Genomic DNA, 22215 nt, shown 5'->3' on the forward strand with positions numbered 1-22215 from the left:
AAGTTTCTCATGTTATATTTCAAGGTATGTACATCGCACATACCGGCCAAAGCAAATCCAGTTATCTTTCGACCTTATGTAAGTCGTTTGCTAAATAATGTGTACAATTCTTCTAGGAACTAGTGTGTTCATGGTATAAAAAGAATTTTCCAGGATATGCTAGTTGCTTTCAATTACACACTTACCATAATTCAAGGCTCGACAATTCTTTAACAGTAAGGTACAAAAAGGGGAGTGGTGCTCGAGTGGCAGAAGTGTCGGCTATTCACTCCAAAAGTCGTGGTTTGAAGCCACGCTTGGAGTCATGGCCGCAACTTCTCATATCATTATGGCATCAGTACTTGTATTTCCAGGAAGTGGATTCGAGAGTGATTGAATGAAGCTTACAGTTTTTATCACAATCGAGATAAAATGCATTAGAATTGAGCCGCGCTATGAGAAAACCAACATAGTGGGTTTGCGACCAGCATAGATCCAGACCAGTCTGCGCATCCGCGCAGTCTGGTCAGGATCCATGCTGTTCGCTAACAGTTTCTCCAATTCCAATAGGCTTTAAAAGCGAACAGCATGGATCCTGACCAGACTGCGCGGATGCGCAGGCTGGTCTGGATCCATGCTGGTCGCAAACCCATTATGTTGGTTTTCTCATGGCGCGGCTCAATTAGTTTTAAGACAGGGAAAGGGTTTCATATGGTGCATTCACAAGGGTTACTTGTGTATTTTCAGGAGAATGACACCTTACAACGGACGCTCCAACTTAACTATTTTATGAATTAAAAAAAATGTTTTTAGTATGTAGTCACAGTAGGGTAATAACGTCATGGACATTAATCCAAGAGGAACAGTTGCGTTCAAATAAGAACGCATACACAGTGAAACCCGAATATATGCACGCGAATACTTGAAAACACGCACGCAGAAATAAAACCAAAAAATATGGGAAAAATGTGAGCACCGCCTTTGAAATGTCAGTGACAAGATATATGGACATTAGGCCATTGTAATGCACACAGTTGTTAGTAAAAGCTTTTAAAGCTGGAAAATTATCTGTCGAAGATGATACCCGTTCTGATGGGTCTAAAACCTCTGTTACCAAGGCAAACATCGCTGCTGTAAAAGTTGTGGTCAAACAGGATGCCCGATTGTCGGTGAAAGATATAGCCAGATGCACTGGTATGTCAGAACGCAGTGTACAAACAATTCTGAAAAAGCGTTTGAACCTGAGAAAGATTTGCGCTAGCTGGGTACCTCATTTGCTCACTGAGGAGCAAAAGAAACAACGCCTTAAATGTGCCCGGAAACTTTTGAAAACATGCAAAGGCTGTGATAGTCGGGTTATATCTAACTTGCTAACAGGTGACGAAACCTGTGTGCTCATGTCTGAACCACAGAGAAGGCTGTTAATAAGCAACGAAAGCGAAAGGATAAAAAACGCCCCTGTATCGCCTAGAGAATCATAAGTTCGAAAAAGATGTTATACGCAATTTTCTTCTATTCTAATGGGCCAGTCGTTCAAGTACATTGTCCATCTGGTCATACAATCACTGTACGATTCTACAAGAACTCTATACTGTAAAAAGTTTTACAACAATATGAAACGTCCAAGCAAAGAATGGTCAGAAATGGTCTGATACACAACAACGCCTCCTCTCACAAGTTTGAGGTTGTAAAGTCTTTTTTGGCTTCTGAAAAGGTGGAAGTTGTTAACCATCCGCCTTTTTCGCCTGACCTGAGTCCCTGTGACATTGTTTTATATTTCCAATGCTTTAGAAAATGCTTTCTGGAAAGAAATATAAGTCCAGAAATTCTCTTGGCGGCGCCATTTATCAGTGTCTCCAACAGATACCAAAAAGAAGACTATTCATCTGTAACTAACACCTCGCCAGTCCCGTTTGGGTGATATTTTAAGCATTAACTGGCAAAATAACAAGAGCTGTCGGTGGACAGCAACACTCGACTTCTCAACAGCTCTGTCAATTGAACTCGTATAAAAGTCGCTAAAGTGGCATGATTTTGCGAAAATGCAAAACAGGGTAATAGAACCTGTACGATGCATATCAACACGTAACAGTGGACAAGTGCGTGAAGTTTCAATCCATTCCAATAAATGGGTGCTGAGATACCAGCTTATATATTTATAAAACTTCACCACAAAATTGCGAAAACAAAATTCGAAAAAGGGGCGGACGACGATACACGGGTGAGTCCAATAGCTCTACCTATTCTTTGATGAGTCGGGCTACAAATGACATGAAAGTTACACAATGGTGATATTTGTTGAAACTTTGCATGCATAATCTCCATTGATTTGTTAACTTCTATACATTTCACCTAAATTGCCACACACTTCACTGGCCCAATCTTTCTGGTTTAGTTAGAGATAATTCAAGGCTATCAGAGGTCGGGTTCGTGACTTGACAGTATTTGGCAGTTTTGCGATTTGAAATTCTACTAGTATCAGACATACTTTGTTCACAGTGAGTGAATCGAATTATTTTTTAAACCGGTTCCCCAATTCCTTAACCTAGTAATTATCAAGGTACCAAGTGCAGTTGTTCATGTGCGAAGCTCCATGCATAAACAATGCGTGATGAACAAAAATCCTGTATTTTTGTATTGGGTAACATTTACACAATGTATGTTACATACGGACTTTGTTGTTCATCTACCGTTAATGATAGCAGAAGACCTAATGGCCCCACTCCAGGTAGACTCATTTACATTCCGCAAGTCAGTTGGATAGTTCCCTAGCATAAAATCAAAATACGTTGACTGGTATGACACTGAAAAAGTAAAGAATTTAGAAGTACATGTAATTATAGCTTTTTTCGTGTCTTATTATGTTAAATTAACGGTTTTCAGCATAACTCCCCCTCTACAGAGGATGGGATGTATTTTTGTAATTTTAAAAGCGAGAAGGAATTGTGCTTAAATGCAGCAAATAGATTTTTTCATCATTCAGCCAGACCAATTAACGTAATGGTAGTTTGATGTTAATTTATTTTGTTGTCTTTTTTAAAACAGAACAATAATTTACGAGATGAGAGCGAGTTTCGTGACCCGATTCAACTGTCACCGCAGCACATGAAACTAACTCTTAGAGACCAGGTTGTATCATTTGTATGTTATAAATTATCTGTTTAATATTTTGAAATATACGCGAACTGGTTAGTAAACTAAGTGTTGGTTATAAAAACGCTGGTGCGTGTTTGTTTTGTTAGGTTTAACGTCACAACGACACAATTAGGTCACACGGTGACGTATTAACTTTTGATGGTGAAGGAAACCCAAGGCGACCCACCAAGTACGGGCGGGCACGTGGTAGAACCATCGACCTTCCGTAAGTCAGATTGAGGGCTTCCTTACATGAAAATATCTACATCAGAGTGGGGTTCCGAACTCACAGCGGCGAGGGCCAAATGATTCGGTTTTAGCGACATTAACCACTCGGCCACGAGGGCATGGTACCGATTAAACGCAAACAAGAAGAAGTCGCATATTATCTAATAAAATGCAATAATTGATGCATAATCCCAGTAAACATGGGGATATTCGACCATATATAACCAATATTTGTTATCTCTTCAAGATATCGGGTCGACATTCTGCCGATGTAACAAGTCGGCGCAATAATCAATGTCTGATATACATTGGACTTTTTTTCTAGAATGAAATTAATGTTTAATAATTCATAGGAGTGATAAGTACTATGAACTATTTTTAATAACGTTACCATCCTCAGCACAAAGTGGATTTGGCATTCCGCTTTTTACATACAAATGCATTTTTGATGCACTGCATTGGGACAGTTTAGTAATGGAATTTACATAACACTGTCTGATCACCTAAAGGTGTGAATTTTCATATATTTGAATGTTCTTATTACATTTACAAGCAAGACATATTCCTTCGACATGAAGTACCGCGTGGCTGCCAATCTACCCATTGACATGTATTTTGTGATGGACTATACAATTTCAATGAAAGATCGAATTGCGGATCTAGCAAGACTTACGGAGAAATTAAGAAGGTTCTTTGTAAGATTTTAGTACTTCTGAAAGTGTCTCTCTAGCACGATATCATACCTTTTATCATACAGCTTACTTTAAACAGTAACAAATATGTACGAATCCTATAACCCATGCTTAAACTGGAAGCGTCCGCAGTAAACGTTAATAATTATTCTAACACTTTTAAGATTTTCTTTTATATAAACAAAGAAGGATTACCGTGTACTGTCTTGTCGATTAAAACACGTTTCGCAAAATGACCTACTTTTGGCTATTCCGCCTAAAAATGATTCCAGATTAGTATCCCTTCCTGGTGTTATTCGAACGTGTTAGAATGGAAATAGATTTTAGTTTTGTGTGATTTGTTGGGAAATAAAATACTTTTTTTTCGTTCAGATGCGTCGTAATTAATCACGAAGGCCGAAAAGCACGCAAAATTAAAATCTATTTTCCAATTGACTTGTACTGTCATTTTACACCGTGCTTTTTGTTGGTGTCAACTATATACAGACAGCTGAAGTCATATATCAGCCTTACTTGCGGTGGAATATTGCTTCGTTCGTACGCGTACGGTCAATATTACAGGCAGAGCCGGCCACATTTTGTAGACACACCGGGCTTCCACACACATGCTTCTATCTGCCTGTAAAGTTGTTAAGGACTTGGTTTATCCGATAATGAGCTGTCATTGTGAATTATATATTGTAATGTCTTGCCAGCAGTTTCTTCTTGATCGTTAAGTAAATTTGATGACATATCGAGGGCTTAGAGCGAAACTGGTCTATCTATATATAGAAATAGAAGCAGATATAACAGTTTCGCTCTAAGCCCCGATATTGTAACTATATATACAAACGAAACTTGTATTAGAAGAAATTTGACCACCAAGTCCAAATAAAGTGAAAAAACAGCCAGATTTTCGTTGCACAGGATACCTTTAACATGTCGTCTGAATTTTAACCTTTGCCTGAACTTTGCTAGAAGTTCGACATGAAAAGTACAGCCGGTAAATTTGGTTCTGTCTGTATGGTTCAAAACTCAAAGATGTTTTATCCAACCCGGATGTATTAGAGGCATGCAATGTAATGACGACGAGATAAACAAATTAGATATCTTGTTATATCTTCGTATAGATAAGTTTGATTTATGTTTTTATTTGTAGTTTGGCAAACCCGTGTGTTTTACAGAAGACACAATGCGAACCTATCTACGGATACATTCACAGAAGGCTAAATAATGACATCAATAGATTTATTGTAAGTCATATGAATTAGGGTTAGGCTGACAGTATAAGAATATATTACTGATTGAAGGTACGGATGGAAATATCTGGATCAAAAGTAACCGTTTAGCGAGCAACGAAGCTCTTTCGAGAGCCAGATATTTCCATTCGCACCTTCAACTAGTTATAGATTCTTTGTTTTGCATGTTGTTTTCTTCAATTAAAAGAAGAAATGAAATATGAAAAAAAAATGCATTTCTTTTAAGCACTATTTTATTATAGTATATATAGCGTATGAATTTATGTATTCACTCATAAATTATAGCACGTGAGTCATCTCACAGCCCGGATGTAACACGAGTTTTTCCAGCACCGGCAAGACCACGGTAAAATGCTCATTGTCAGGTTTTTCGGCCCGTAATGTATGAATTATCCATAAACACCGTAACGGTTGTTATACAGATTGTGTTGCAAAACTAAGACTTAGATCTTACCGGTTTATCAAACCTTTTAGCAACGCCATCAAAGACCAAAATTCACTCATTCGGGATAGTGTTGCCGACAAGTGTTTTCTCTTTAAAATTATGTGATAAGAACACAAAAGCTTTGTATTCACAAATGTTCTATCGTTCTGTTTTCTGTTCTACTCTGTATTCACAGGTTTTCTGTTCTGTTCTGTATTTACAAATTTTCTGTTCAGTCTGTTCTGTTCTGTATTCAAAAGTATTCTGTTTTCTAAGTAAAATGATTTTTTTTTATTTAGACATGTAATTTGAATTTTTTAAATACACGGAATTAGATCGACACACATGTCTATCTTATTCAGACACTTGTATCTGTTTATCCGATGTCATCAGTAACACGTGTACTAAGACAGGCAAAAATTTCAAAATTAGTAAATTCAGTGATATTTAAACGTTTAGGGAAGCAAGAAGACATAAGAATAACTTACAAATAAACTCATTGAAAGAAAGATTAACTTTTCTAGTTTACTTCAATAACTTAATAAATGTTGTGAGATGAGTATAAATATGAGAATATATCATTTGAAAAGACCATGTAAGGCTTAAAATCTGTCATTTCCTACAAAAATCAATGGGACTCGGGATCAAAATTAGTTACTTATTTCAAACGCTTGGGGAAGCAAGAAGATCATAATTTATTTTATTAAAAATTATATTGAAAGAAAATGTAAATATTGCAGATTACTTCAATAACTTAATAAATTTTGTCAGATAATGCTTTTGATGTCATTTGACGTGTTAAAGACTTTGTCCTTCTATATTTCAATAGGCGTAAGTTGACCGATAACGGCTAATCGATACACTTGGTAAGCTGTTTTCAAGGGAGACAATTTCGCCAATAAGCCAGCAAATTGGCTTAGATTCCTGGGTATGTTCAGTTCGGTTCTGTGTACACAAGATTTCTGTTCTGTTCTGTATTTACAAGTCGGTCGAATAAAGAAATTATGATCTGGATTATTGTCAGTCTGTTTTTTATTTACACGCGATATTTTCTTAAATCGAAGCAGGGCAGACTCATCAAAGATTCAGTTTAGAAGCTGCTATCTTAGCAATCCCTTTTCTGTCTATTTTTCCACTTACATTTCCCGGTAATTTCTCAAAGGCTATATAGTACTTCGGCTTGAATAAAGCATTGTCAGCCCACAAATGGTCGAAATATGTTTGCATATCTTCTACATCCCCAGCATTTGTCTTTGATAGAACTATACAAGCGCATATCGCATCGTGAAGTCTTTCATCCGGAACTGGTACGGCTACAACTGCGTCTACTTCTGGGCAACTGATTAAGACTTTCTCGACTTCTTGCGGAAAGATCTTCATACTACCAACAGACATTTGCTCACTTTTTCGTCCATTCAATATAAAGTTGCCGTCAGCGCGTTGATGCACCAAATCACCAGTGTGAAGCCAGTTTCTTTGGTCAACTGTATCCAGAAACTTTTCCCGCATACCTTTGTATTCTATGAACCTGTAAACACTGCGAACATACAACTCTCCTTTCTCTCCCACTGGCACAACATTACCTCGCTCGTCAACTATTTTCATCTCGTATCCTAAAAATAAAGCTTACTTCAGTAAAAGAAACTTCAGTACAATGGAGTGGTTTACAGAACTCCAATACAATGACATGGGTAAAACATTCCGATACAATGAACCGATCTACAAAACTCCAATACACATTTTTTTTTGTACTATACAGTGAAATGGATAAAAAAAAAACTCTAATAAAAAAGTAAAAAAGGAAATTGTTAACAAAACACAATACCAGGAAAAGAACTAAAACGTTCCAGCCAATACATAATTAAAGACTACAATTTATTCAGTAAAAGCTAATGAACATTTTCAAGGAAGTGGTAGAAGATGTTTTATTCAAAAGAAGTGTATATGCAGAAGACAGTAGGTAAGGGTAGTGTTCTCGGAAGCACAGAGCACCACAAACACAGCTACAGAGCCTCGCATCTGCTAAGTAGACCCAAAACAAAAAGAAGCTGTAACGCAAAAATATTATAGACGGGTTGTTTCAATACCGGGTATTAAAATCATAATTTTAAAGTAAATGATCGACTGCAGAATATCGAAAATGAAAGTGAGTATAACATTTTTGTACATGAAAATGAACTACAAATTTCTAATGAAGCCAGCGAGATTCAACTTTTACATTCCAGAAAGTGATTTGTACAAACTACATGAAATTAAGTATGAAATTATGATAAATAGGAAACCATTACAAAATATAAAACAGGATGCTTATTTTAATATCATTTTGAAATCTCTAGTTCAGTAAATGTATATATATACTAAAACCAAATTTCATATTCAAACATATGAACAATTACTATGTATATTTTATGTTAAACGAAATTAACAAGTAAGGTTTTAAATAGTACACACTTAAATTAAGTTATTTATAGTTAACCACAGTATAAATGTATACTACAGCTAAGTTTTTTTTTAAAACAAGCGATTGTTACTGCGTGAGATTTTATCATGAATGCGATTCTACATACAAAATTAATTTATATGAGCCGCGCCATGAGAAAACCAACATAGTGGCTTTGCGACCAGCATGGATCCAGACCGGCCTGCACATCCGCGCAATAGGCTTGAAAGCGAACAGCATGGATTCTGACCAGACTGCACGGATGCGCAAGCTGGTCTGGATCCATGCTGGTCACAATGCCACTATTTTCTCGTGGCGCGGCTCAATTATATACAGTAGTGTTAAATAAATCTGACGAAGATTCTGTACATTTGAATTGAATATTTACAGATAAAATTTTTTAGTGAAGGATGACCATTGAATATCTTTAAAGTCACACCTGGCAAAGGTTTCCCAATAATTCCGTCTTCAAACTCCGCAGGATTCTGGGAAGAAAAAGCTGATACCCCAGCTGCCTCTGTAGACCCATACCAGACGACAAGTTTCTTACAGAAACGCCCTTGCATTTCCGCATACCGTTTTGAGATCCTGAGATATATAATGTATTACGGTTCAGTCCAACTTATATTAAATAGACCGCCTATGGGAATTGCAAAAAAATGGTATCTTAACACAAATTGTTTCTAAATACAAACTAGTTAATTTAACAACACAAAAAAGAACCGAAAAAGTTGTCTCTTCTGTAAAGTTTGACTGCACTTGGAAACGTTAAAAAGTTAAATTGTTTAAATAAAGAAAACAATAATGTAATGGAAAATATTCGTAAGGATTACTTTAACAAACTTGATAAAACTGGTGATGGTAATCTCTGATTCTCTTAACATTTTTTTATGAAAGTATGGAAGGAACACGTTTTTTTGTTAATGTGGCAATGGTTATGTCTGAAAGTCTGAGAAAAAAAAACAACAACAGCAACAACAAAACAACGCAAACAAACAAGGTGTGTGGTAGATGTGTACGTCTTTCCCACCTTACAAACAAAGGGGTATATGATATTCATGTTTATCGAATGTGCTTGTGTTGTTAACATTCTACCTTACGTATTTTCATTTTCATTTGTCATACCGGTATTAAACTCAACTCAATAATGAAAGAAGAAATAAAAACAACATACGTACCTTTCTCCTGCAAAAATGATAGATTTGACAGTTGAAAATTTATCCTCATTTCCACGACTTTTAAGTAGGTCCGAGACGAGATAGCCGGGTAGATACATGTGCGTGCACTTCTCTTGGTATATAATGTTAGACAGAAACTCTACAGAGGATCAACATACATTTAGTAAATAGTGATTAATTTACTGCTAGTTAATGATTTACTTCCAGTAATGTTATAGAGCAAAATTTTATAAGTTTTAAAAGTTTTTATAAAAATAAAGACGTTAATTGTCTGAACAGAACAGCTAATAAATTACAAAATCTTATTACCTATGTTGTTTTTCTGAATCGACAAGAAGCTGTCCGTGAATACTCGTGTTGTCCCAGAGGCAAGATACGTTCTCGGAGACCCTACACTCCACCCAAACGGTCTGTCACAGAAAAATATGGACTGCTCGTCTATTCCAAGATAATCGTTAATTGTGTTCGTACTAAAAAATTCAAAATGACAATGGCCTACAAGTTTCGGTTTTCCGGTACTTCCAGACGTTTTGAAATAAACAGCTAAATCTTCTGGATACAATTGCGGAAGTTGAACTTCCGTTGTATTTGCTAAATCGACAACATAGGTTGCTTTTTCTTTAAAGTTATATCTGAAAAGTTCGGACAAATTGTTATTGTATATGATGTCAAGAAGTTGTGCAGAATCTTTAGATAACTGAATGTTCTGTAACATATGCCAGCTTTGGTCCCCTTCTTTAGCATCCATTATTAGCAGTTTGGAATTGTGGTCGCGGATCGTATCAATGACGTCACTTCCGTCTGCCATACTTTGCATGGTCGATATTGGTATTCCTCCAGCAAACTGAACACCAAACATTGAAACAAGCATGTTCAAAGAATTGTTCATGCAGAACGCTACGACATCACCTTTCTTGATCCCAATACTGGCCACATACCATCCGAAAGCTTTACTTTTCTTCAACAACTCTTGACATGTTATGGAATGTCTTTGCGCATGTGCATCATATTCTACAAACGCCTCCTTCTCTGGATATAAGTGCGCCCAGTGAGAGAGCATCTGCATGTTTGTTTTATACGTGTACTCTCTTGAACTTGGAGCACTCGCGTAACTTAAGGCGGTATCCATTCTGAACAATTATCTTGATATATTATAAAACCTACAAATACAAATTAGAATATTTGATCAAACGAACAGGATAAACAAAACTTTGACTATGTTCTTTGTCTTATCTCATATTAATCTGTCATTTTAGCTCGACATTTTTGCTTGTTTGCAAGCTATAATTATAAACACTGATAATGATAATATATCTAAAAACATATGTCACAAGAAAAAATATGTCACAAGAAAATTATCCTGGTGCCATTGTTTACATATATATTGATCAAAAGGGTTGACCTTGACCAAATCTAAAGAACATAAAGACATCTCCTAATCTACCAAGGCAATTTTCGCCAAGCATCACAGGAATTGGATGACCCCCGGGCCTTTCAGATTCTTTCAAATCTAGATCTTCCATGTAAAATAACGGTTGCCATGTAATCAAAATGGAAAACTTAAAAACTTTTTCTCAGAAACCACTGGCCAGATTTCCAAACTCCTTTCAACCATTCCGTTTCGTTTAAAAAGCATGACCATCAGGGGGCGGGTCATATTAACACCATTTATCATATACCTATAATGGGAACTTCTAAATTTCTCGTCAGAATCAGTTTTACAGAAAAATTGCTTCGGTCACCCTCTGCCAAATGCTTTCATATCATTCAACAAGGACAGAAAAATCTTCAAACTAAATGCTTTCTCCAGTCTGAAATGAGTTCACGGAAATGTTCGACATTCTACAACTGCAAAGACTGTTCAAATTAGTTTGTCAAACAACATGGCTACAAGAGTGCATGTCTTTTCCTATATGTATATTACTTAGAAAAACTTTGCAATGATTTCAAACAAATGTGTCTGAGATAACGAAAAATATAATTAAGATCCGATATTATTTATAAATCGTCACATTAGCGCAAAAAGTGAATTCGTCCTTCTTAATGTCAATGCAGTTGTCCACTTTTTGCTCTGAGGTGACGAAATGTAGAAATTGGTAGTAAATAATGCTAACTTCTTTATACGGCACAAAACTTGTTTCATAATTATAACTGTAGAAAGATATGCATCACATACTCACGATTTGTTGGTAGTAAGTACAAAATGTAATACTTACTTCTTTATCCGACATAAAACTTCTTTAATAATTATAATTTGCACTTCTATCCAGCATACAGCTCCTGTTTTAATTCTAATTGTAGAAAGATATAATGCGACATATACCCTAGTATATTTGTAATATGAAGTACACGGAGTGGTGTAATGCGATATTTTTGTGCGTACATGTTTGTAAAACTTGTTGTTGGAGTGTGCGTGCGTGAATAATTTATATGTACTGATATGCATATGCACGTAAAGACGAACAAGTTTGAGAGTTCTTCTTATATTCTAATTTAACTTATAACTTATGCTGGCTCATCTCACTGAGAAAAAAAAAACAACAACAAATTACTATCTATGACGGAATATTAAAAGGGTCATTTAAGCAACATTGAACATGAGCAATAACTATTATATTCATTATATTCCTTAATTCTAAAATGTATTTTCCGCTGACAATAAAACATGGCAATCTAGAAAGACAATATAATGCAGAACAGTACAGAACAGAACATACATTTTATCATCGTTACAAAATTTTCCTTTACATTAAATATAGTTTTACATCTCGCGCTAAAGTATGATAAAATGTGATATAAACAGTTTACGTAGAGGTTAATCACATTTTATCATCATTACAAAATGTTCCTTTACATTAAATATAGTTTTACATCTCGCGCTAAAGTATGATAAATTATGATATAAACAGTTTACGTAGAGGTTAATCACATTTTATCATCATTACAAAATGTTCCTTTACATTAAATATAGTTTTACATCTCGCGCTAAAGTATGATAAATTATGATATAAACAGTTTACGTAGAGGTTAATCACATTTTATCATCATTACAAAATGTTCCTTTACATTAAATATAGTTTTACATCTCGCGCTAAAGTATGATAAATTGTGATATAAACAGTTTACGTAGAGGTTAATCACATTTTATCATCATTACAAAATGTTCCTTTACATTAAATATACTTTTACATTTCGCGCGCGCTAAAGTATGATAAAATGTGATATAAACAGTTTACGTAGAGGTTAATAAGATTTTGTTACAGAATTACAATTGAATTTTTGATTTCCAAGCTTTCTTAGACATACCTTGCAGATTTGTATAAAACCGATTTATTAGTTTGTAATAGCTCAATAAAGTTGAACATCGGCAGTGGTACATAAACGTGTTGTTGTATATACATGTATTTCTTCCATAAATTATTATAACAAGAACCAATGAGAATTGATACTCGTCTTCAATATCAAGGGTAAAATAACAATGGCAGTGTCTTTCATACAAGCGACATTTAACAAGATACATTTTGTGAACATACAGTAGGGTGAGTAATATTCACGGTCGTTTTATTTTCACATATTTTGCGAACAGAGCGAAAAGAGAAACCAAACACTCGTGAATAATGATAAGCTGCATTATATTCAGGAAATCAACGTCAAAGCGCGCGCTTTTAACCGCGCGAATGTCTAATGAATCACGTAATTAACCAGACGCGAATATGATATGATATACAGTAATGCTGTCGTTAACAACTCAGTCTCCACAAGAAGTGGAGAAGAGAAGTGGGGTTGTTGCGGAGATTCAATATCACCAAGAACTTTTGCAGTGGATTGTACATCCGGGTAGTGAGGTCTGTGGTAAAATGAATAGACAAGTCATGCGATAGAACAATGAAAATTTTCAGATTTTCATTTGGCTTGATTTCTTTTGTTCTTCAGAACACTACCAAGAACGCCAACACATCTGCAAACTTTGACCCGATGGAAGGAGGGCTAGATGCCGTATTACAAGCTGCAGTGTGTCCGGTATGTATTTAACAGCACCACTTACAGTTAGACTGTAAGAGAAGAAGGAAACTAATACTTTTCTGTATTTGTTCCAAATGTTGGTGAAGTTGTCTTAGAAAACATTAGTTTACGCACCCTAAACTCCCAGAGATAAGACAACACTTTTTATATCAATCACTATAAAATAAGTGACTGCAAATATTTTCCCAATATTTGATAGATTTGTCACAGTCTTACAGTGGCTTTACTCATGTCTTTTGTCTTTGTACAACAGAACTATGAATAGATAATGGATTTTTGTTTCATGTTTTTCAGTAATTTTTGAAATTTTTTAATGTACCGCACCAGATGTTAGTTCTGCTATGCTTAGATTTTCGGCCTTTGATCAAAAGGAAACTTGAATAAAAATGAAAATGTACAAAATAAATTCTTACCGTAAACGTATACAACCGGTCCACAGGACTATCCATCTTACGGACAATTGAAGAAGGTTCTAGCAGATAGCAAGATTAATTCATTCTTTGTTGTGGAAGAAACAGACAAAGTTTTGTACAAAGGGCTGACAGATATGATAGGGGGTCAGTCTGCCACAGAGACCATGGACGCCAAGGGAGCTAACGCCATTGTCAGTAGTATAACGACTTTCTTTAAATTAAGTAAATATTTGCACGAATTTTCAGTGTATTAAGAATCTAACTAGTACATTTAAAAATTGATAACTTTAAAGACCCACTACAGAATAACTGTATTCTTTTGTGTTTCCTTCATGGTAATTATACATGATTTGCGTAAACAAATAGAGGTATACAGATATCTAGCTACAAACTTACAATAGCAGATGAAGTTGTGATAGCATATTTATGATATCAATTCAGGAAGGGCCTAAAGTCTCCGCCTGTCATCTTCTATTATAACTGTATTATACCTGTATTATCAAAGTTCACGTATGTTGAAAAAAGAAGGTCACTAGATTGTGGTTGGTCTTATACTGATGCGAAAGATTTCGTAGCTAAATACAAAACTTCCAGGCACGCTCTCATATGACAGCCCCTGAACATCGATACTGGCATAATAGCTATAGCGGACACAACAGGGAGCTTAAAGCGGAGCATGTATTGAGATGTTTTAAATAGTAAACACGAATTTGTACTATTTCAAAAAAAAAAAACGGAGCATTCAAAGATGAATGGTAAACATGATTTTGCATTGAACTCGATTCAAGTAGAGCTGTCAAAACGCATCTGATTTTTTTTTATATAGTTCTTGAAGTCTGTCTGAGGCTGGCATCATTTTCACATAGTCTAAACTACTCGCGGTAGAATAGAATAAAGTTTCAGTCCACATAGTCCAGATTTTGTCTGACTTACTAAATTTCTCGAAAGTCCAAGATATAACGACCTTCACAGTCTTGCTTTGTATTATTGTAGGATCTGAGTGAGAAGGTAGTCATTACTGCTGAGGATCTTCCTGAAGAACTTGATGTAATTGCCGAGACAAAATGCAGTCACCAGTAAATATCTATATGAGCCGCACCATGAGAAAACTAACATAGTACATTTGCGACCAGCATGAATCCAGACCAGTTTGCGCATCTGCGCAGCCTGGTCAGGATCCATACTGTTCGCTAACGGTTTCTCTAATTGCAATAGGGTTTGAAAGCGAACAGTATGGATCCTGACCAGATTGCGCGGATGCGCAGGCTGGTCTGGATCCATGCTGGTCGCAAATGCACTATGTTGGTTTTCTCATGGTGCAGCTATATATCATTCTGTACCAGATATGTACATATGCATATTCAGTTAAAACTGGGTAGTTCGAATTTCAAGGGATCGGGCGTTAACCGATATTTGACTTAAAAGTATAATTGAGCTGCGCAGTCTGGTCACGATCCATGCTGTTCGCTTTCAAAGCCTATTGCAATTAGGGAAACCGTTAGCGAACAGCATGGATCCTGACCAGACTGCGCGGATGCGCAGGCTGGTCTGGATCAAGCTGGTCGCAAAGCCACTATGTTTGTTTTCTCATGGCACGGCTCATATTTTCTGCACGTGTTATCGGGACGGTCCTTGGAAATGTAATCGAGAAAACCGGATAAGCGAGTTTGAAATATCGAGTAATTCCTAAGTTGAAAAGGGTCATTATGTTATTTTTGTCAAATTACAAGGTTGGACGCTTAGGAAAAGGAAAGACTAGAATTCCTTTCTTTAGCTCGACTTTTCGAAGAAAAAGTAGAGCTATTGCACTCGCCCTGGTGTCGGCGTCGGCGTTGGTTAAAGTTTTTGATAAAGTCAAATATCTCTGTTAAAATTGTAAGCAGTGGACCCATTATGGAGAATGCCGAAATTCCATACGGAAAATGCCGAACTTTCATACGGAGAATGCCGAATTTCCATGAGGAAAATGTCGAACTTCCATACGGAGAATGCCAAATTTCCATACGGAGAATACGTAACTTGCCTATTGTCATTACAGGTTATTCACCTCCTTAAAACAAACTTAGCTTCAGTAATAATGTTTTATGTGAAATGAAAGGGATACACATGTTTCGAACTCCGACCTCGAAATATGAAACTCTGAGGAGCATAGTGAAACACAAAATATCTTGCTTGTTTGAATTTTTTTTGCAGATGTACAGCCTTGTGGAACATTTGACAAAGATAAGTGTCAAATCAACTACATCATACTTTTTGAGAACGACACCGTTCATCTGCATCTTGTCAAAACAAAACGTAAGTATATTGACGGCTTTATGATTATCACCACATCATCATGTCAGTTCTTTAGGAGTCTCTCCTAGGATCGTGTCACTTTCTAAAGATTATCCCCACAGCATCGTGTCTCCTCCCTGAAATTATCGCCACAGCATCGTATCACTTCCTTAAAAGTATCGCCACAGAATCGTGTCACCTCCGTACAATGATTCCCACAGCATCCCGTCACCTCCTTAAATTATCCCCACAACATCGTGTCACCTGCTTAAAATTATCCCCACTGTAGCATGTCACCTTACAAATTATCCCCACAGAATCATGTCCCCTCCTTACAATTATCCCCACATAATCGTGCCGCCTTCCCAAGATTTAAAGGACTTGACGCTCACAAACGTGTTATTGTGTCTATTTAATGTTCATTTGAAGGTTAAGCAGAATGTACCAAACCAAAAGACGAAAGATTTGTATTAATATATGAAAAAAAGCGTAGTCGGCAATATGAAATCAATATATTGCTTAAACCTGATATGGATTGCTTTGACATCCTGTTGACGGCCAGTAAAATATTGTCCCTCTATCGGCGAAGATATAAGTTGTTTTAAGATTCAGTGCGAAACCAGCAGTCTAACTGAATGAGAAAACGTAAAGTACTAGAATATGTGAAGTATTTTTCATATACCTATAATGTTTAAATATTCTATCAGAATGTGTGAGCCCACCCGATCCTTTCCTGATAGCCTTGCCTGTACTGGGAGGTATCATTGGTGTTGGGCTTCTACTCCTGATCATCTGGAAGATTCTTACCTCCTTCTACGACAAGATTGAATACGCTAGATTTGAACACGAGATACAGAATCCGAAATGGAGTCAGATAGGTCTGCTAGAAATATCTATTTAAATGAATATGCTAGATTTGAACACGAGTTCCAGAATCCAAAGTGGGGAGTGTTTGTTTAAATAAATATGCTGGATCAGAATTTTTTGTTACGCTAGAACACGAGATACAGAATCCGAAATGGTCTCAGGTACATGTAAGACTACTAGAAATGTCTTCTCAAATAAATGTGCTTGATTTGAACACAAAAGCCAGTATCCAAAGTGGAGTCAGGTTAGATGTCTGTTTAGATAAATATCCAAAATTGACCTCGAGATTCAGAATCCGAATTCAGTGGAGTTAGGTATGGCTAATAGAAATATTTGTTTATATAATTATGCATCATTTGAACTTGAGTTACAGAATCTGTAGTGGACTCGGGTAATACCGCTAGAAATGTGTGTTTAAACGACATTTTGTTTGATGCGCAAACTATCCAGCCTTGTTGCACATTCTATAAAGTTCATTTAAATCAAGGATGAAACGATTATTTATACGAAAGTCAAGGTTTTCCCTAGATATGTTTGTTGTCACTCCATATATATCATAACATAGAGTATCATGATTCTTTTTTTCCTTCCTTTTTACTTGATTACCTAACGTGCACTTGTCTTACAGACTGACAATCCAATTTACAAGACGCCGCTGACGTCCAATCAGAATCCAGTCTACAAAGGAACGGTCGATGATTAGAATGACAGACAACCCCTAAGTCCAGTCTACATGTATAAGCTGAAATCTGTGAGGACTAGATTAAAAACCCATAAGGATATGCATGGTTTTGTTGCTGGCGCATTTTCTCATTATAATTTTAGAAACGTTTTGTTCTACCTTTTTTTTTTTGTATGTTGTACTGTTTAAGATCAATCTGTACATAATTTGTCAGCGATACTGTTAATATGGCTATATTCACGATAGTTTTAAACATAATAATGTAGATCGAGCGATACTCGCGATAGTTTTGTACGTAGTTTGTCAGCGACATTGTTGATCGAGTGATATTCGCTATAGTTTTGTACATAATTTGTCAGCGATACTGTATGTCGGGCGGTATTCGTGATACTTTTATTTTCACTAATATTCGTGAATACGTAAATACTAGTGAATTCAATATATTTTTGAATAGTAATCTGCGTTATGTCATAAAATATAAACACTCACGTTTCGCAAATTCTTAACACCGCTAATGTAACTGCTTACCATGACGCTAAGAATGCGTACATGAAATAGCCCAATCTACAGTATATAAATATTTAACTTTGTTTTGTTTCATGCTTAAAATGATGTACAATTTTTATTTGTAAATACGTCAGTCCTGTATTTTTTCCTTTTTCTGTTCGGTTTTGAGTTTAATATGTGTTTGTAGATAATGTGTGGTTCTATGAATTATGTGGTTATAGATTTTAATCAAGTTATTATTTACATCAGGGTCAGATATGCGATTATATTTTCGTATTTGTTTCATTTTATTATATCTGAGAGTTTGCTTCTGTGACAGTAGCTGGATAAGTTAACCTGTTAATCTTTACTTACATATATCTTTCGTAGGTTGTCTGTAACCTGTTACCTTTTGTAAGAGTTTAATCATCCGCGGTATTTCGTATGTTGTCTATAACCTGTCGCCTTTTGTAAGAGTTTAGTCGTCCGCGGTATTTTTTATGTTGTCTGTAACCTGTCGCCTTTTGTAAGAGTTTAGTCGTCCGCGGTATTTCGTATGTTGTCTGTAACCTGTCGCCTTTTGTAAGATTAAAGTCGTCCGCGGTATTTCGTATGTTGTCTGTAACTTGTCGCCTTTTGTAAGAGTTTAATCGTCCGCGGTATTTCGTATGTTGTCTAACCTGTCGCCTTTTGTAAGAGTTTAGTCGTCCGCGATATTTCGTATGTTACCTGTAACCTGTCGCCTTTTGTAAGAGTTTAGTCATCCGCGGTATTTCGCATGTTGTCTGTAACCTGTCGGCTTTTGTAAGAGTTTAGTCGTCCGCGCTATTTCGCATGTTGTCTGTAACCTGTCGACTTTTGTAAGAGTTTAGTCGTCCGCGCTATTTCGCATGTTGTCTGTAACCTGTCGGATTTTGTAAGAGTTTAGTCGTCCGCTGTATTTCGCATGTTGTCTGTAACCTGTCGACTTTTGTAAGAGTTTAGTCGTCCGCGGTATTTCGTATGTTGTCTGTATCATGTCGCCTTTTATAAAAGTTTAGTCGTCCGCGGTATTTCGTATGTTGTCTAACCTGTCGCCTTTTGTAAGATTTAAGTCGTCCGCGGTATTTCGTATGTTGTCTGTAACTTGTCGCCTTTTGTAAGAGTTTAATCGTCCGCGGTATTTCGTATGTTGTCTAACCTGTCGCCTTTTGTAAGAGTTTAGTCGTCCGCGATATTTCGTATGTTACCTGTAACCTGTCGCCTTTTGTAAGAGTTTAGTCATCCGCGGTATTTCGCATGTTGTCTGTAACCTGTCGGCTTTTGTAAGAGTTTAGTCGTCCGCGCTATTTCGCATGTTGTCTGTAACCTGTCGACTTTTGTAAGAGTTTAGTCGTCCGCGCTATTTCGCATGTTGTCTGTAACCTGTCGGATTTTGTAAGAGTTTAGTCGTCCGCTGTATTTCGCATGTTGTCTGTATATTGTCGCCTTTTATAAGAGTTTAGTCGTCCGCGGTGTTTCATATGTTTTCTGTAACCTGTCGCCTTTTGTTAGTGTTTAGTCCGCGGTGTTTCGTATTTTGTCTGTCGTGCGTTGTATGCCTTTTATTTTCTTGTTAACCTTTACCCCGCTAAATTTTTTAAATGGCCTGGCCCATCATTCTGTTTGGGCAGTACCTCTTATGATTCAAAGGGGTGTTCACTGAAAATGTACTGACTGAATAGCGAACAGTGCAGACCATGATCAGCCTGCACGGATATTTGACGCCCTTCTTTCAGGCGTTTAAAGATACATTGATGGAAGTTATACAACTAGACAATTTGTTGTATCATTTTAATATGCCAGTACATGGGAGTTGCTTCTGAATATATAGAAAACCTAGTAACTAAGTTGTCAGATGTGCAGATGAGCGATATAGGGCCCAGCATTGTTGTTCATTTTAAACTTATTCCTACTGGCTCTCCTTCTTATATCAACAAACTCTCACTAACCTACCTCGCACTGTTCTATTTTTTTTCAAAACAGTATAATTACTCGTGTTAAAGTTAGCACACCGCTGTATCTAATTCGTTCACACACCTCCGGTAACCACAACAGGGTCTGTTCTAGCGAACAATTGTAATACTGTACATTTATCTTTATTTTCAGAATTGGCTTGTCTTGTAAAATAAGACATACAGTGTATATATAGTCTAAGGAAATGTATTTTTGTGTTATATCTTGTTATTTATGTAATCACTTTTATCATTTTAAACATTATTATCATTTGAACAGTCTTGCAGATAAGCAGAAAACTTGATTATTTGAAAAGTACATTTATAGGTACTCCAATTTATTTTTGCCACGCCAATAAGAGGAAAAACAGCAAATACTTCTGCACGTTAAAACAAAGATTTTTATGCGTCAAATGAAAGGGTTTGGTTATCGGATTTATTTCTTACTTTTAATTTTTATTTAATTGCATTTTTAAAGCTGTGAAAAGTAAAGAAATATTGAAATTCCCAATGGGAATGCGAATGTTTACCATGGGAACATAATTTTCCCATGGAAAAGATACGGGAACTTGTTCCCTACAGAACGCCAGTTTCCCATGGGAATTTTCCACGGACAATATTATACTATACTATTCAATATATATATAATCTTTATACCATAGCAACATTTCTGATAACCTTTCTACATTTTTAGCTGTTTTTTTAATTTTCCCGTGGGAGCGCTTTTCCAAGGGATATTAAATATTTCACATGAGAAACAATTTCCACGGGAAATAAAGGCATTTCCTATGGGAAACAGTTTTCTAGGGAAGCGTGTCAGAACGTTTCCCATGGAAAACATTTCCTATGGGAATGAGATATATTTTCATAAATAGTCCACATTTACATTTTACATATTATGCAGAACTCTCAATGGACACTCAGTTACGTGTTAAGGGGTATAAATGACTATTTCTAAAACTGTAAAAGAATATGTTTATAAGTGTACATGGTTTTTGGTTTCAAATGTTCTTTAGGGCCATGTACGTCTATCCTTAGTCTGGCTACAGACTAGATAATCCATTCATTTTTTATTTCCCATCTTTCTTGGTTCTGATTATCTCCTACATTTTGAGAAGAAAAGGGACATGACTATACAAAATTTCAGTAGCCTCAGGAGTTATCTCCTGTGAACAAAACATATGGTATGAACACAGACAAGTTCATTCCGAATTTCTTTTATTGACCGCTCAACCTCTCTTATTTAATAGTAGTTTTAATATCTTCCTTATGCCAATATTTCGAAAGAAACTGCACACCATGGCCGTTCCTAAGACCAAATATGTTTACATTAATGAAACAACCATCGTCCTGTTAAATTCAACGAATGGAAATATGGAACTGCGGCTAGACCAATATGTCCGTATTCAAATGGATGCGATTGGTTGGGTGACCCAAATAGTAAATGTATTACAAACAACTGTCTTAAAACATTTTTGTAATTCTGTATGGTCAGTCATCAACGGTGTTTTATTCTATTTATATGTAACAACGATTGATTTTAGATCCCACGTCCTATACTATTTTTTGCACTAGAAATTAAAATTGTTTACTATAGGTGCATTTTTCATTTATATAAATTGATATTTTTTGCATGATATGGGATCCTCATACACAGGCCATTTCTGAATCTTAATCAATCAATCACTGCTAAGTGGCATAGGGGATACAGCTTCATGAGCTCTGAGAATCAAGTGCATTAAAATTTTAGTTCTAACTAAAATTTCTTCAAGAAGCCAGGAGATGGACATTTCTATTGGAATTTTCATGTGAAACCAATCACATGGGATTCCCATAGGATTCCCGTGGAAATGTTTCCCGTGGGAAAATTGAAATTAGCAATGTTTTCATATTATACAAAATGAGAAATGAAAAGGTCTTATTTGAATGCAAATTACGAAAATGTATTAGTTTTTAGCTGAAAATAGAAATAATAATTTTCCCATTGGAAAAATAGACAATATATTCCCCATGGAAAAATAACATGCCATGGGAAGGTGCTCTATTACCGATGGAAAATCTGTCATTTCCCTTGGGAAAGCTCATGTTTGAAAAACAATATATCCCAAAATGATAGCGAAAGGACTCTAAAAATATTGCGTGATATTTGGTAGCAAAATCTTTCATTTGAACGCTCATTTAAG

General features: G+C 36.0%; 1 protein-coding gene and 1 long non-coding RNA gene across 2 annotated transcripts; one reads left to right on the plus strand and one right to left on the minus strand.

Moving 5' to 3' along the window:
* Positions 1 to 5778: 5778 nt before the first annotated feature.
* On the minus strand, positions 5779 to 11709 carry LOC123531957 (3-[(3aS,4S,7aS)-7a-methyl-1,5-dioxo-octahydro-1H-inden-4-yl]propanoyl:CoA ligase-like). Its single transcript, XM_053517609.1, has 5 exons — positions 11531 to 11709; positions 9624 to 10474; positions 9315 to 9453; positions 8576 to 8724; positions 5779 to 7309 (listed from the first exon to the last, which is right to left on the minus strand). Exons 2-5 carry the CDS (start codon positions 10441 to 10443, stop codon positions 6774 to 6776), a joined length of 1644 nt encoding a protein of 547 aa, XP_053373584.1. The 5' UTR covers positions 10444 to 10474; positions 11531 to 11709; the 3' UTR covers positions 5779 to 6773.
* A 3032-nt stretch (positions 11710 to 14741) lies between these two features.
* On the plus strand, positions 14742 to 18726 carry LOC128546909 (uncharacterized). The gene is made up of 3 exons (XR_008366215.1): positions 14742 to 14826; positions 15944 to 16045; positions 17520 to 18726. It is a non-coding gene; the product is annotated as an uncharacterized LOC128546909 (long non-coding RNA).
* Positions 18727 to 22215: the final 3489 nt, after the last annotated feature.

This window comes from Mercenaria mercenaria, chromosome 11 (genome assembly GCF_021730395.1).
Source record: "Mercenaria mercenaria strain notata chromosome 11, MADL_Memer_1, whole genome shotgun sequence".
Classification (NCBI taxonomy): Eukaryota; Metazoa; Mollusca; class Bivalvia; order Venerida; family Veneridae; genus Mercenaria; species Mercenaria mercenaria.

Excerpts from the sequence above, each read along its gene's own strand:
- LOC123531957 (XM_053517609.1), bottom strand. The coding sequence starts at position 10,443 with ATGGATACCGCCTTAAGTTACGCGAGTGCTCCAAGTTCAAGAGAGTAC. Across the intron at positions 8,725-9,314 it reads ATCATTTTTGCAGGAGAAAG|GATCTCAAAACGGTATGCGG; the intron begins GTACGTATGTTG and ends TATATATCTCAG. Across the intron at positions 7,310-8,575 it reads TATTGGGAAACCTTTGCCAG|GATACGAGATGAAAATAGTT; the intron begins GTGTGACTTTAA and ends CTTTATTTTTAG.